Source organism: Zootoca vivipara, chromosome 2 (assembly GCF_965207765.1).
Source record: "Zootoca vivipara chromosome 2, rZooViv2.hap1.1, whole genome shotgun sequence".
Taxonomy (NCBI): Eukaryota; Metazoa; Chordata; class Lepidosauria; order Squamata; family Lacertidae; genus Zootoca; species Zootoca vivipara.
In genome coordinates, this window is record NC_142584.1 from 96,193,138 (window position 1) to 96,207,779 (window position 14,642).

At 43.8% G+C, this 14,642-nt stretch overlaps 1 protein-coding gene across 1 annotated transcript in view; it reads left to right on the forward strand.

Annotated features, from left to right (window-relative positions):
- SUCLG2 (succinate-CoA ligase GDP-forming subunit beta) overlaps positions 1–14,642 on the forward strand; it is a 216,954-nt gene that overhangs the window by 135,835 nt on the left and 66,477 nt on the right. Inside the window, exons 7-9 of the mRNA XM_035106696.3 lie at positions 1,406–1,502; positions 7,759–7,920; positions 12,118–12,260. Of these exons, the coding sequence (XP_034962587.1) occupies positions 1,406–1,502; positions 7,759–7,920; positions 12,118–12,260 (402 nt within the window). The remainder of the gene's footprint in view (positions 1–1,405; positions 1,503–7,758; positions 7,921–12,117; positions 12,261–14,642) is intronic.

A 14,642-nucleotide genomic window follows, 5' to 3' on the forward strand; every position in this document is an offset into this window, starting at 1 on the left:
GGTAGCCAGATCACTTTCTCCAAGAACAAGGAACTTGTGGTTCTCCAAATGTTGTTGGACTACAGCAGGGGCCCCAAACTACGGCCCGGGGGCCGGATGCGTCCCAATTGGCCTCACAATCCGGCCCGCGGCGACCCTCGCCGCCACCGCCCGCTCTTACAGCGTGCAGCGTGGCGGCGCTCTTCCAGGTTGGAAAAAAGCGCCAAAAATCCTTTGTGCACATGCGTATGGGCCTCTCCCGACCCAGAAGAGGTCATTTCTGGTGCACTTCCGGGTCGGGGGAGGCCCATACGCATGCACACAAACGATTTCCGGCGCTTTTTCCGACTTGGAAGCGCGCTGCCGCGCCAGTAAGATCGGCGCGGTGGGAACCGGCCCAAAGCCCGGTAAGTCTGGGGACCCCTGGACTACAGCTACCATCAACCCTGACAATTGGACACGTTGCCTGGAGATTATGGGAGCTGAACAACGCGTAGAAGGTCCACATCCCTGAGATACTCAAAGGATTTGAAAATATTAGGATATGATGATGGGGTGGGGAGATATTGGAGGATAAAGTTCCCAGAGAACAAAACGTGGGCACAAACAGTTGAGCTGCCCTCCTCTAATATAGTTATCAAAGTAGAACACTGAATGAATTGTAGTTCATTGCAAGGAAGGTTGCGGGGGGGGGGAGTTATAAAAGGCTCAGCAGATCATAAAGTTAGTGCTGTTTCCAAATAGTGGCTTCCCTATTTGCTTTTTTACAATTACATTTAAGGAATATGCAGCAGTTATTTAGTTAGTTCTGATCATGTGCCAATGCTGCTTACAAGAAAACAGATAAGAGCTGAGTTTAGAGAGCAAATAAGCCAATTTTTCAACAATTGTTTCTTCTGTCAGAGTTGCATTTTGATGCTGGAAGGGAGGGTTTATACATTTTCCAAACAAATTCAGCAACTAATCTGCATTTGTCAGCTGCATATTGCTTCACAGTTTCTGAATTTAGCCTCATTAAGGTAATCACTTTAACTTCAATATCAGCATAATGTATTCATTATCAACTCTCAAACTTGGTTCATTTTGCTTAAATTAAGTTTGTTTGAATTAATGACACCACTCTTCTTCTTTTTTTAACTACAAAGTTCTATTTAGTGCCCTGCGAAGAGTGAGCCTCTAATGTTTGACAATGTTTCAAATCAGCATTCCATTTCCCCCTGGCTAAAATAATCGGCCACTGATTTAAAAGCAATAGATAGCATTAGTGTTTCATAAAGGAATGCTATTATGTCATTAACGTTTTTGTAGCTGCTTTTACACTGATGCAGAAAATACAAACATCTTTAGCGTCTTAATTCAGGATAATTCTCTGCCTGCCTCCGCTGGTTTCCTTTTGTGTAATTATGCACCACTTTTTCAACTTTAGGCTGCCGATCAAATTAAGAAGCTGTACAACCTTTTCCTGAAAATTGATGCCACTCAAGTTGAAGTGAATCCCTTTGGCGAAACTCCAGAAGGACAAGGTACGGAAGAGAAGAAGAAAGATTTTAAAAAGCACATTGATCTAACAGAGAAATAGGAATTTCTAGATGAACTCACATGCATGGGAGTTCAGTACTACATCCCTGTGCCAACATAACCTTCCTAATTTTCTAAGAAATGTGCCATGGGCACACCATCTGCCTCTTTTCCACCACTGTCACATTCAAAATCCCCACCTTCTTCCCAAGGTTTGACTGTGATGTATGATTCTGCCCTCACCAATGCTAAACTCTAGTCCTGTTTGCATGTTTCTTTGCATGAGCAAGTCCTGACGCCTGCCCAAAACACGACGACAGGGGCTCTTACAGAGATCTTCATTCACATAAGTAATGAAGCAGCCGACTTGGCAGTAGGTGTCAGGAGTTCAAGAACCAGGCAAAGAAGTTCGGAACTGAGCAGGGGCAACCAAGATGCCCCAACAAATTTCCACACCCATCCCACTAAGCCTTTAAAAGCCAGGTCCGGTGTGCTTATTTGCATGGCTCTCTTGCCGTGCAAGACCGCTGAGGTTATAAATGCACACTCTGGGAGAGGGAGTCTGTTCCCATCTATGGAGAGTGTCACCTGGTCCTTGACAACAATTCTCTGTCCTTCCCTTTTGACTGTTGCTCAGCCTCTGCTGCCTCCAGCTCAGCAGATGTTCAATACCCTGTTGTTGTTTAGTCGTTTAGTCGTGTCCGACTCTTCGTGACCCCATGGACCAGAGCACGCATGGCACTCCTGTCTTCCACTGCCTCCCGCAGTTTGGTCAGAATCATGTTGGTAGCTTCGAGAACACTGTCCAACCATCTCGTCCTCTGTCGCCCCCTTCTCCTTGTGCCCTCCATCTTTCCCAACATCAGGGTCTTTTCCAGGGAGTCTTCTCTTCTCATGAGGTGGCCAAAGTATTGGAGCCTAAGCTTCAGGATCTGTCCTTCCAGTTCAATACCCTCCTTGACCCTAAATGAAGCTCTACACTCCCTGGGAGAGGCAAAAGGGGGAGAGCCTCCATCCTTGGTTATCATAAACCCCCACTACCACCCTGAGTTCTGCTTCTGCCTCATGAGTTTGAGCATGCCCGATCCTGACAGGACCACCCTGAGCACGTCCTTTCTTCTCTTGCTGCATGTGAGCACCCTAAATACATGCACGCTCGTGGCTAGGGCAGTGGCTAATTATAAACAGAATTGCCTTCATAGCCATAGCTTGAAACTCACTTTAGGCCTGCACCTCGCCTGGCTAACACAGCATTGAGTTAAAGACCAATTAGACTCTCGACAGGATCTTTATCTCCCTTAACAGATGTTTATTTATGGGAGGCTTATATATACAACTCTTCTCGTAACAGCTTCCAGCATAGCTACTGTCACATTTCAAGCAGTCAAAATCTCATTTTCCATGGATTTTCCACCCTGTTGTTGCTTTATTTGATTATTTTCCCCATTTCTGATACAATATGTGAGTGAAACTTGTATTGATTCATTTGTGTCATAAGGAATGTTCAGGGATGAGAGGCAATGCAAAATTGCAGTAGTTTATTTATTTCTTGGCAGACAGACAGTATCCCAAGACTGTCCAAATCCCAAGAAACATGTGGACTAGATTGAAGTCTAAATAGTGCGGTGCTTTTAGGGTGAACAACCTTGTTTTTATTCTATTTTACTTCTAATATTTCTGGGAAAGATTTGCACCATAGATAGTCACAAAAGCAGTGTATACCACCCTCAATAAAGATACCCACCAATCAAAATAATTCAGCGTTTAAAACAAAACCCACAAGTAAAAAACATAAGTTGTATTATGCCTGCTCATGGAATTTCATAAAATGCCTGCTGAAATGGAAAGATCTTTGCCCAACACCTGAAATTCAGCAGGGAAGGGCGTATCTGACTGCAAATGGGAGTTCCACAGAATCAGGCCCACAAAGCCCGAACCCTTTCTTCCTGGTGGATGTGAACCATAGATCCGATCCACTAATGGAGAAAGAAATATAACTGTGCATAAAGAAACCCAAATAAACGAGAAACCCGTTGATTTGACATATTTTTTCCTACGTCTTGGTTATAAAAATGCAGCAAGTTGCCATCAGTTTTAGTCCACACTGTTATAAGCAAATAGCATAATCTTGTGCTGTAATTTGTATCTAACAGATAAACCCAGTAAGGGACTTGCCACATTAGTGAATAAAACAGAATGTTTTGAGTCCTAGAGTGAAAATATCTGGTTACTTAATGGCTCTCTTACAAGCCACAGATCTTCGGTGATGCAGGAAAGATACATTTTCCCTTTGCCTCAAGATCGTGTTCCTTTGGACACACAAAATGAAATATAGTAAAGTGACTTTTTTATATAAAAATGGCGAAACATCATAAAAATAATTCATTTATAGTAACACATGGCAATAATTCAGAGATTGAATTACAGTCATGATCAAGTGTGTGTTTGTTTTATGACCGTAACACACAATAGTCAAATTAAACTGAATTATTGGGGGAGATGATTAATGATCAGAATTTACAAATGCTGCCTCTGTGGCAGGAGCTGCTGCTCTCCCCCTCGCCTCTAAGAAATTCCCTGCGGCATTTTGAATAGATTTGTGGCACTACGAACAGAACAGTAAAAGAAACCAGATTTTAAAAAAAATGGAAAAGAAAGATGTATTATTTGTAAATTATTGTATTACACTTTCTAGCTGGATTCTAGGTGTTTTGAGCTATCCAAACTGCATGCAGATTAGGGCTGCAGCCACACAGCAGTTTATTCCATTTCCCTGATGTTTTCCTCACTGTTGATTTCTGCATTGTATTTGAGCTTACACGTAATGTAAAAGACACTTCTGGAAAACTAATGGAATATGCCACACGTTTAGCACTCATTTCCATGCAACCTGATTTCAGAAAAAAAATCCATTTGCAGCTCCCTTAACCCAGGAAATTATGGGAGTAAAATGACAACATTTGGGGCAGGATCCCAGCACAGCACACTATACTTTCCTACCATTTTCACTGGGGGACAGAATCATGAATGTGCACAAAGGGTGGGGGAGAAGCCATGTTGTTAAGTGACATTTTAATCACTGGCATGAAAAGTCACATCTCCGTAACACAACAGGTACTGCAGTGTGAGAGGAACATTAGACAACAGAACAGAAGTGCCAGCGTTATAATCAGGAAATTCTCCCCATGTCTGAGAGCGGATCCCCATCAGTTAAATGTGAGCAGCCCCATCGACATCTATGGAAATTATTAGCCATACAACCAAGTGAGATTTCAGTCCCATGCTTACACTACTAGACATTTCCCATTCCTTTCAATGGAAGCCGATGCAGTAGATAGTGGTGGGTTTATTGTATGCCGTGATCCTGGCCTCAATCTGGATACAGTAGTTTGCAATTGTTATGTAACATGTCACCAGGAACCTAGGATAGTGATCTTCGTTTACATTAGTTACAAGAAAGGAGATTCTGACTGAACATACGGGAAAACTTCCTGGCAGCAAGAGCTGTTCAACAGTGGAACAGTTGTGGACTCTCCTTCCTTGGAGGTTTTTAAGCAGAGGTTGGATGGCCATCTGTCATGGATGCTTTAGCTGAGATTCCTGCATTGCAGAGGGTTGGACAAGATGACCCTTGGGTCCTTTCCAATTCTACGGTTCTGTGATTTCAAGACTGATGACAGAAGCCCATATAAATATCCTGCTTTAATATTGGGAATGGCATTGGGTGTTTTGCATCCAAATGTATATCCACGTTCAATCTATGAGTGTGGTTACGAATAGGATTAGAATGTTCTGCTGCTTTGGAGCAAGTAGGCAATTTGTTTACCTCTTGTATCTCCTCCTGCCCCCCCCTTATGAAAACCTGGATTAAATTAATATATATTTTCCATTGAAAAGAAATTGGTAGTCTTCAAAGAATGCAAAAATAACTGTTGGTGAAATAGGAGAACTTCACCTTAGGCCCCATCTGCACTATGTATTTAAGGCAGTATCATACCACTTTAAACAACGGTCACTTCCTCCAAAGACTCTTGGGAATAGTAGTTTGTTAAGAGTGCCAAGACCTATTAAGAGACCCCTTCTCCCTTCACAGAGCAACAGTTGCCAGAGTTCCCTGAGACAAATCTAACAAATCCTAACAAATCTTAGCGAAGGGATGCAGGTGGCGCTGTGGGTTAAACCACAGAGTCTAGGGCTTGCTGATCAGAAGGTCAGCGGTTCGAATCCCTGCAATGAGGTGAGCACCCGGAAGCTGTCTGTGGACAAACGCCGGCTCCCTCGGCCTATAGAGCGAGATGAGCGCCGCAACCCCAGAATCGGACACGACTGGACCTGGTGGTCAGGGGCCCCTTTACCCTTTAACAAATATTAGCACCCTTAACAATCTACAACTCCCATAATATTGTGGCAGGGGAGCCATGCCTATTTAAAGTGGTGTCATGGTACTATAAATGTGGCCACTGCCCACATGTATCCCCTCACCCCCTGGATTCTTTGGGCGAAGCCATAACCCTAACTGTCAGGGGATTGTTGTGGCTACTCTCGAGTAAAGATGCTGCAGTCCGCTCTGTCTTTAAGAGCTTTATTGTGCATATTATTTACAGTGCAGAGATATCAGAAAACATGACTGCGTAGTCCGATTCAGAACCCGGCAATGGCTTACGTCGCATCTTGGACCAGCATAAAAGCCTGGGCACCCCAAAGCGCCTCCCCCTAGCCCTGCGTGTGGGCGCATGCCTCAATTCGGGTGCAAGAAGGGGCTGCATTCCTTCTCCCGTCCTTTGGCTGGAGCGTTGCAGAGGCTCCGACACCTCGCTGCGCTGTCCTTCCTCCTCTGGCCAGCTGTGTCGGTGCCTAGGCTCTGACACGTCTGAGAGCCCCCTCTCCTCTCCACTTCACTCAGCTCCATTCCTAATTCCCTTCTCCTGACCCTCTGCTAGCGCTGTCCCTGGGCGAAGTGCTGGTCAGGATAACTGGGGGAGGGTCCCTGTAAGGAGTCTCCCGACACTAACCCTGCTGCTTTAAATATATATTGCAGGTGGACCAGGGTATAAGCAGGTACATTCTAGAGTAGGTGAACAGGAACTGTGAAGAACTCTGCAAGTGTTGTTGCAGTTCTTGCTTAAATCGGAGATTAAAATGTCTGTCCTAGCTGGCCCCAAGGACTGCCAGCATTCTCCTTGCCCCTTGTTGAATTCACGCATCTCTGACAGCTTCATGTCAATAGCAAAAGCAGAGGGGAAGCACTCCAAGTATATAAGTGTCGGGGCTCTCTATGAAATTTGTTCAGAAGAAGGAAAAAGTGCATTTGTATAATCTATCATGTATGTAACAATATTCTTTTGACGGCAGAAAATGTTTTATAAATATTAATAGGTGGGCTTGTTTCCCTGCTGTTTTTGCAATGTTGCTCTTGTTAATGGTGAAAGTTCTGCAGAAATGAGATTTCCATGGTGACGTTAGAAAGGTGTGCCAGGAAAGTCCTGCTGGCGGTGCAGGCATGGATCAGGGTTTCATAGCTCGGTTAGGAGCAAACCCTGGTTAAGGTTGGAGCCGGAAGCGGGAAGGAGAGTGCAATCGCATGGCTCTTTGTGTGCGTGATCTGCTTCTAAAATTGCAACTTGTTTATATTTAGCTGCTTTTTTGTTTGATTACTTCTGTTTGATTTTAGGTTGCATTTCCTCTCTTTTTTTAGATCTGTTTATATCCCACCTTTCCTCCAAAAAAAGCTGAAGGCATATGTGGTTCTCCTCCTCCCTAATTTATCCTCCTGTTTTTCTCTGACTGTGTTTATTTGCCTGTCTGTGCAGGATATATTAAAACAATCGCTTAAAGGCTTTATTAACATAACGCGTAAGAGCTACAGCAGTTACAGATTTGTAATTAAACGCATGCTGCTGAACTTTGTTACGTCAGTCTGTTGAGAACATTTATGGGAGACTGCTCTGTTGAGTGTCCATTTTCTGCCCTCACTTTCATTGTGTGTTTTCGCCATGCTGGCGTTCCACATCTTAGTTTAAGACTCTTGACACCTGGTAGGCCTATGGCAAATTGAGTTTTGATGTCTGCTGTTCTAAGTCCCTGAGGCCTGCTTCTGTATTATTCCTTCAAGGGGGGGGGGCATTGATTTTGCAGAGATCAGGACTGTGCACTCTCAATACTGAAAAGTGTGGTGCTTGAAAATTATGCAACTCCATTTTAGATTTAGAACTAACCACTCAATAGCTCTGATGTATTGATTTCATTTTCCCTTTCATTCAGTCGTGTGCTTTGATGCCAAGATAAACTTTGATGACAATGCTGAGTTCAGGCAAAAAGAGATATTTGCCATGGATGACAAATCTGAGAATGAGCCTATAGAAAACGAAGCTGCCCAATATGACTTGAAGTACATAGGCCTGGATGGAAACATTGCCTGTTTCGGTAAGCAAAAATGCATTCATACTATAAGTTTCTCGCTTCAATTCAAAAACCTTATGTGTTAAAAGATTGGGGGGGGGGATAATTTGGAAACCGGGGGAGTTTCAAAACCAGCATGCAATAGGACATGGAGGTATGCAGTCCAATGAAAACCGGTCAACAGTTCTGCCATGCATGCAGGTCTTTGATGATAACTAAAGTTGTCTTTTGGATTCCCAGCCATGTGTTTGACATAACCATTAACAACCATGGAGGCTGCATTCAAATAATCGTATCTCAGCTTAATGAGCCATGGTATGAATGAGCCTCACGGCTGCATCTACATCCCATGGTTCAGAACAAAATAGAAAGTTTGCAGTAAACTTGGCTTTCCCAGGAAACTATGGTTAAGAGCTTCAGATGTTGAAGTTGACTTAATATCCTGGCTTGTTCTGAAGCTGTTCACCGTAGTCTCCCAGGTTGGACGAAACAGGAAACTATAGTTAACTGAAGACTTCCTGGTTTGTTTGCCAGCTCAAAGGTTGAATTCAACGGCTCATTCATAGATTGGCTAATTAAGCTGCGATATGATCGTCCAAACATGGCCATTTAGTAACATTAAAAATGTGCAGCAGAGCGCTGTTCTTCACATTTAAGCTGCATGCAGTCATTATCCTTGGCATATGCGCACTCTGTGAACATCAAAGATGCCAAATGATGGTGGGTGGGTGTTTTACTTACTCCACAACTGCATTACAGTACTGGAATTGTCAGCCATGTATCCAAAAAGTTGTCAACATTTGAATAGAAATGAACTCTAAATAACGGAAGAAAAAGTAATTGCTGCCCCAAGGAATCTGGGCAGAATGTTTTGACTGCATACCCAGAACTATCATTTGAATTTAGATTCGGTGTTTTCTGTATTGCTTCCGGTATGGAAAGCCATAGAAGAAAATGTGCTACAGACAATGAATGGGGCCTTTTTAATGGTTCATGCTCTTCTGCACATGCATAGACCTATCCACTGGAGCAAGTCATTATGTTCTGGTGGATGCCAGTCCAGGCTCCGCACCCACCACCCGGGCAAGATTTTAGAATAGCTGAGACCTCAACTAGATGTCACTCAAGCAATCCGTGATCAGAATCTTTCACTTTTTCAAACATTGACACAGCCATATGGGACTATTAATGGATCAGGGGAATGGGGAGTGGACTTTAGCTGGCTCCTCCCATGCATTTTCCCCAATCTAAATTGCCTCTCTCCCCCAAGCTGCTATTAGCAATTTGGTGGTGGGGGTAGATAAGCCTCTAGATCTGTGGTTCCCAAATTGGTGGTCTGTTCACCCAGGGGGTCCGTGGCGCCATTTACGTAACAAAAGCTACCATAGATATACAGCGGTACCTCGACTTACGAACGACTCGGCAACCAAAATTTTCGACTTAGGAATGGGGCAAATGGCCGCACGCTTACGAATTTCTCGACATCCGAACGGAAACCGCGGCGGTTTTAGATAGGGTTTTTTCGATTTGCGAATTTTTAGATGGGGTTGCTTCAACTTACGCATTTTTCCCTTTCCAATGCATTCCTATGGGAAATCGTGTTTCCAATGGCGCTTTTCGACTTACAATTTTTTCGACCTACGAAGGTGCCTTCGGAACGGATTAAATTTGTAAGTCGAGGCACCACTGTACCAATTTACACTTTTTAAAGCCTTCATGGGAATTTTTTAAAAAAAATGTAGAGAAGTAGCTTTTTGCTCCTCACAGTTTATGGCACGTTGATTTCTCTCCATGCTCAATTGCGAGATTCAGAGATTGTGGTAGAACAAATTTGTAGCTTTGGTACTGAGGTCTTAATCTAACTGGAATTAACATTTTTAAAAGGATTTGTAGCTCATTAAACCAATAGCACAATCAAACTATATGCCTAAAACATCCCATCCGGATTGTAGGCTCCTGTTCAAGGATTTTTTTTTAAAAAAAAGCTTACTTTGTAAAGAAGCAATCATTTTAACGTGCCAAAGCATTTTCTTCTCTCTTACCCAGATGAGTTAATGTATTTGCAACACAGGCAACATTTAACATAGCAGAGGTGTCAACCATTAAAAAAGAAGATAAAATCTAAAGCATTGTCATCAAAAGAATATCCAGTGGGAGTTTGGTTAAAAGAAGAACTGAGTTTTTAAATATTTTCCAACAGGATGTTAGCTTTATGCCAAGGTTAATGAAATTAGACATGGTCCATAAAACTGCCAGGGGAATTAAGGGATCAGTGGTAAGTGAAGGAGACGTTTCGTGGGGTTTCTGCTGGTTTCAGAACATGGTTTTTGCTCCTAATTCCCTGGGAAAGTATATGCAAGTTCAGAACATAAAACTGTGAAAACATCATTGTATTATGCACAATTAAAATTATGCCTCATTTATTAAGTACTAATCTATTAAAATTACCCTATGAATGGGCATACTTTAGCCTGCAAGTCACATGCAGTCCCCAAGCAAGGTTTGCTTTCTGTTTTCTTCCTAGCATCTGTCAGGGTTCCTCTCTTTATACAAAACCAGTGGGGAGCCTGCAACAAAACGTTGCAGTATATCTCCTGACTCTAGAAGGGACTGTTCCTCTTCAGCCAGCCTGGAAAAGGAACCTTGTGCCACTGTTTTGGACTTCTTAGCACCCCATTTCCCCCCCCCCACCCCACCATACTACTTTGGGCCTTGAACCTAGTGGTGCAGCTGGAGTTCAACCATGAAGCCAAAGTCCAGGACTCTGCAAATCACCACTCAGAGAATGGTAGTTGGAGAGTCAACAGCAAACAGGCCCACTGGTAGGGTTGCCAGACTCAATAGAGGACAGGACTTCTGTGCCTTTAATTGCCCTGCTCTCTTTTGAGTCTGGAAACCTTAAAGAGAAACCAGCAGACCCTTTGTTTAATTTCCAAGCAATAATAATAATCAGATTTATAGTCAGGGGTGCATGGCCAGACACATACATGGCGACCTTCGCAGACATAAAATGAAGAAATCCTGTATTTTAGCAAAGCTGTGATCGTGGCAGAGGTTTGTCCTGCCCTCCACAATCAAATGGTAGCAAGATAGAAAGGACTTCGTTTATAGAATTCCTAGCAAACCCAGAACTTCCCTTTTCAGACAGTGCAATCTTGCATTTATTTTCTCGTTGTGTTGCTGTCCTGGAAGGCCCACTTTAAAAAGAAAAAAAGGGGGGGAAGCACCCTTTAATTTACAAATGTATTTACTTAAGATATGGTAAGGAGTCCTTCAAGTATGTTGAAACCACTTCTTTAATTTGGGTTGTTCCATTTTGCTTTCAAACTGATAGGCACCTGAACCACTTGAATTTAAGGCTTGGTGATGATCTGTATGATTTAAATCACATCCCAGAGAGTCAGTGTGGTGTGGTGGTTAGAGCTTTGGACTATGACCTGGGAGACCAGGGTTCAATTCCTCGCTCAGCCACGGAGCTCACTGGGTGAACTTGGGCTGGCCGCTGCCTCTCAGCCTAGCCTACCTCACAGGGTTGTTTGTGGGGAATAAATGAAGAGGTGGAGAACCACATATGCCGCCTTGAGCTCCTTGGGGGGAAAGAGAGGACATAAATAAAATAAAATAAACAAACAAATAAACTTCAGCTAGCATTTTAAGGCACCTCCCATTTCGTGCTCCTCTTTTTCAACACTCCATGTACCACAGTGCTCCCTAACTCTTCTTAAAGAATGCATATATTTTAAGGAGTGTGTGCGTGTGAATGAGCAAGCACCAAGTACACTTGCAAATAGCGCTGCTCTATTTCCAGAGATAAATGGCAATTGCAGCAAAGAGCAGGAAGCTGCTGTGTGGCCTTTCTTTCTGACACGCCCCCCCCCCCCCAATAGTGAAACGTGTCTTAGTCCATTTGGTTCTGCATAATCACTGGGGGGGGGGGGTTGAATCAATAAATAGCAGCCTAAGAATGCCAGGCACCAAATATTGCTGATGTCTTCTTTGTGTCCATGTGCATTAAACCTGAGGGTCCATCTTTTTTACACTGTTCCCTGCTCTCTCTCTCTTTCTCTATTTATTGTATTATTAGTTACAGCGTTTTTCTACCGCTCTTAAATGCTAACTTCTCTGGGTAGTGGTAGTGGTAGTGGCACTTTTTAAACGACATCCATAGGAGTCTGCATCTCGTCATTTTAAAATGAGCAACTCTGATTCTCTTAATTGCAGTCAATGGCGCTGGGCTTGCTATGGCAACATGCGATATCATTTCCCTCAATGGCGGAAAGCCTGCCAACTTCCTGGACCTTGGTGGAGGCGTGAAAGAAGCACAAGTATATCAAGCATTCAAACTGCTCACTGCTGATCCCAAGGTAAAACCTGTTGACTCCGCACAGACGCTTTCTCGATGCACTCGTATGTTTGTCTTCATAAAGCCAAAAGGTATGCACTGAGCAGCATCGAATGCAGCAATTCTCTGAAGTTGTGACAGTTCGAGTCTCCTTGGCTCAGTCCCGTTCAGCTACAAGAGAAGGGCCTTAATGGCTCAGTGGCAGAGCTCCAAACTGGCAGAGAGGAAATGCCATAGCTCCATGGGCTGGTAGCTTCACATGCAGGCATCTCCCGTTTGTGCATGCAGATGTACAGCCCCACCCCTAGCACAAAGTTATTCCCAGCCCTGCTGATCTGTCTCAACACCCCCTTTTGATTTTGGAGACATGCATCTGCATTCCTGGCCCCCGGTTGTTATGTGTGCTTGGGCCGCTCACAACTACAGCTTGATCCCGGGAGTGGGTTCACCACCTTCTGTAAACCTTCAGCTCAGGTTCACAGTCTAGCACAAAATCTTTCTGTGGTCCCGTTGTTCTGATTCCTTTGGAAGTAACACCAAGCACCTTTTTCACCCAGCCACAATTTTATTGTATTTGAAATATTTAAATATATTGATTGTATCAGGGGCAGATGGGGCTCTTCAACCTGAGAAGGTAGCCCATGTAGGAGGAGGACAGCTCTGATCCTCACCCTCCACTGCTTTGCAGGATATCTTTTGAGAAGAAAGGGCCAAGGAGTAAACCCTACATAAATCCAGAGTGAAGTCCCTAAGATAGTTGGGTGGTGCCTTGTACACCTCCTTCCGGCAACTCCTACAGCCAAACTGATGCCAAACGTATTGCTCTGTTTTCCTTTCGACCACAGGCTGGGAGGAGGGTCTTGTCATCTGGGCAGCCCAGGAACCTCCCTAGACATTGTCCAGGCTTGCGCCCTGGAGAGGTCACTTCAGTGCTGCTAACGCTGTGCTTTGACTTCACCCCTGAAGGCGCACTCCATTGTCTTTTGAGATAGATGGATGTTGATTGTATGTATGCAAAGTGTAAGGAGGAAATCATGTCATAAAACTTAGCAGGCATTTGGCCGTTTCCACCACAGCCATTGCATTTTGAAGCTAGCAAGCCCAGTAAGTCTTATCTCCCAATGCCACACTTTTATGCATTCCTAGTTGTGTGGGAGCCATTTCTGTGGGGCTGTCTCAGAAGGTGGTGGGCTCTCCTTCATTGGAGGTTGGATGGCCATCTGCCAGGAATTTAGCTGCAATTCCTGCATTGCAGGGAGTTGTACCAGATGTAGCTTGGGGCCCCATCCATTCTATTATTCTGAGTTCCTGCACCACTGTGATACAATGAGCACCTGAATACAGAATATATGCAGACCGCTTTCACACTTGCTCACCATGCCAGTCGTGTAATGCCATTTTATTGGGTCGCTTATGTGGATATTCTAATGGTGTGAAGGAGAGAAGCACAGGAGTCTTGATGGGGTATTTATAAATTTCCCAACAGCCTGGAATCACAGTGCAGTGAGAAGCAGTTCCATTGTTCTTAGCTGAGTATGTAAAAAGGGGCATGAACTGAGTCAGTTGGGCAGGAAAGACTAGTATAATTACCCCTGCCTACATTTCCCCCCATATTCACATTGCTGTAGCAGTGACTGGCATCGTGCCATGATTCAAGGGGTAAATGTGAGTGGCGGCAAAGAAACAACACCACAACTGGATTTTTGTACGCTGTTCGCCAAACAACAGCTCGGTTGGTAGAACATGAGGGTTGTGGGTTTGAGCCCGACGTTGGGCAAAAGATTCCTCCACTGCAGGGGGTTGGACTAGATGGCCCTCGTGGTCCCTTCCAGCTCTACAATTCTATTATTCTATTATCACCATCTCAGAAACATCGAGTTTCAATTCCTGGCTTTGCTAGAGATTTTCTATGGCAAATGAATCAAAGGGCCTGGTGCATTTGATCATAGTGTCTATTCCATTTGGTGTTTTTTCTTTCTTTTTAATCCGTCGCAATTTTGTTTAATAATTCTGATTTCCTTTCATCTGCTCCTTTTGTTTTTTTCTGTTTCATGTTATCTCTTTTAATTAATATTATCCACTTGGCTCTCTGATAGAAATGCTTCCTGTTCTGTAAGTCGGAGGGAATTTGGCCACCTCGAGCTTGCTTCTCTCCCTCCCTCCCTCGCCATGTTTGTTCTCTTTCACTCTTTCCACTTTTACTTTCTCGGTTCTTCCTCCAGCTTGCGTCCTGCTGCTTTTCAGAATATGTCTTTTTAGTTTTCACTTTCATTTTATATATATATATATATAAAGCATCCCACTGAACAGATGGGCTTTTGCCTTCCTTTGTAAAATAAGTGCCCTGCTAAAAGCGGTGTCTGCCCTTGGGCGCCTTGCTAATAGGAATGTCAGGCCTTGACAG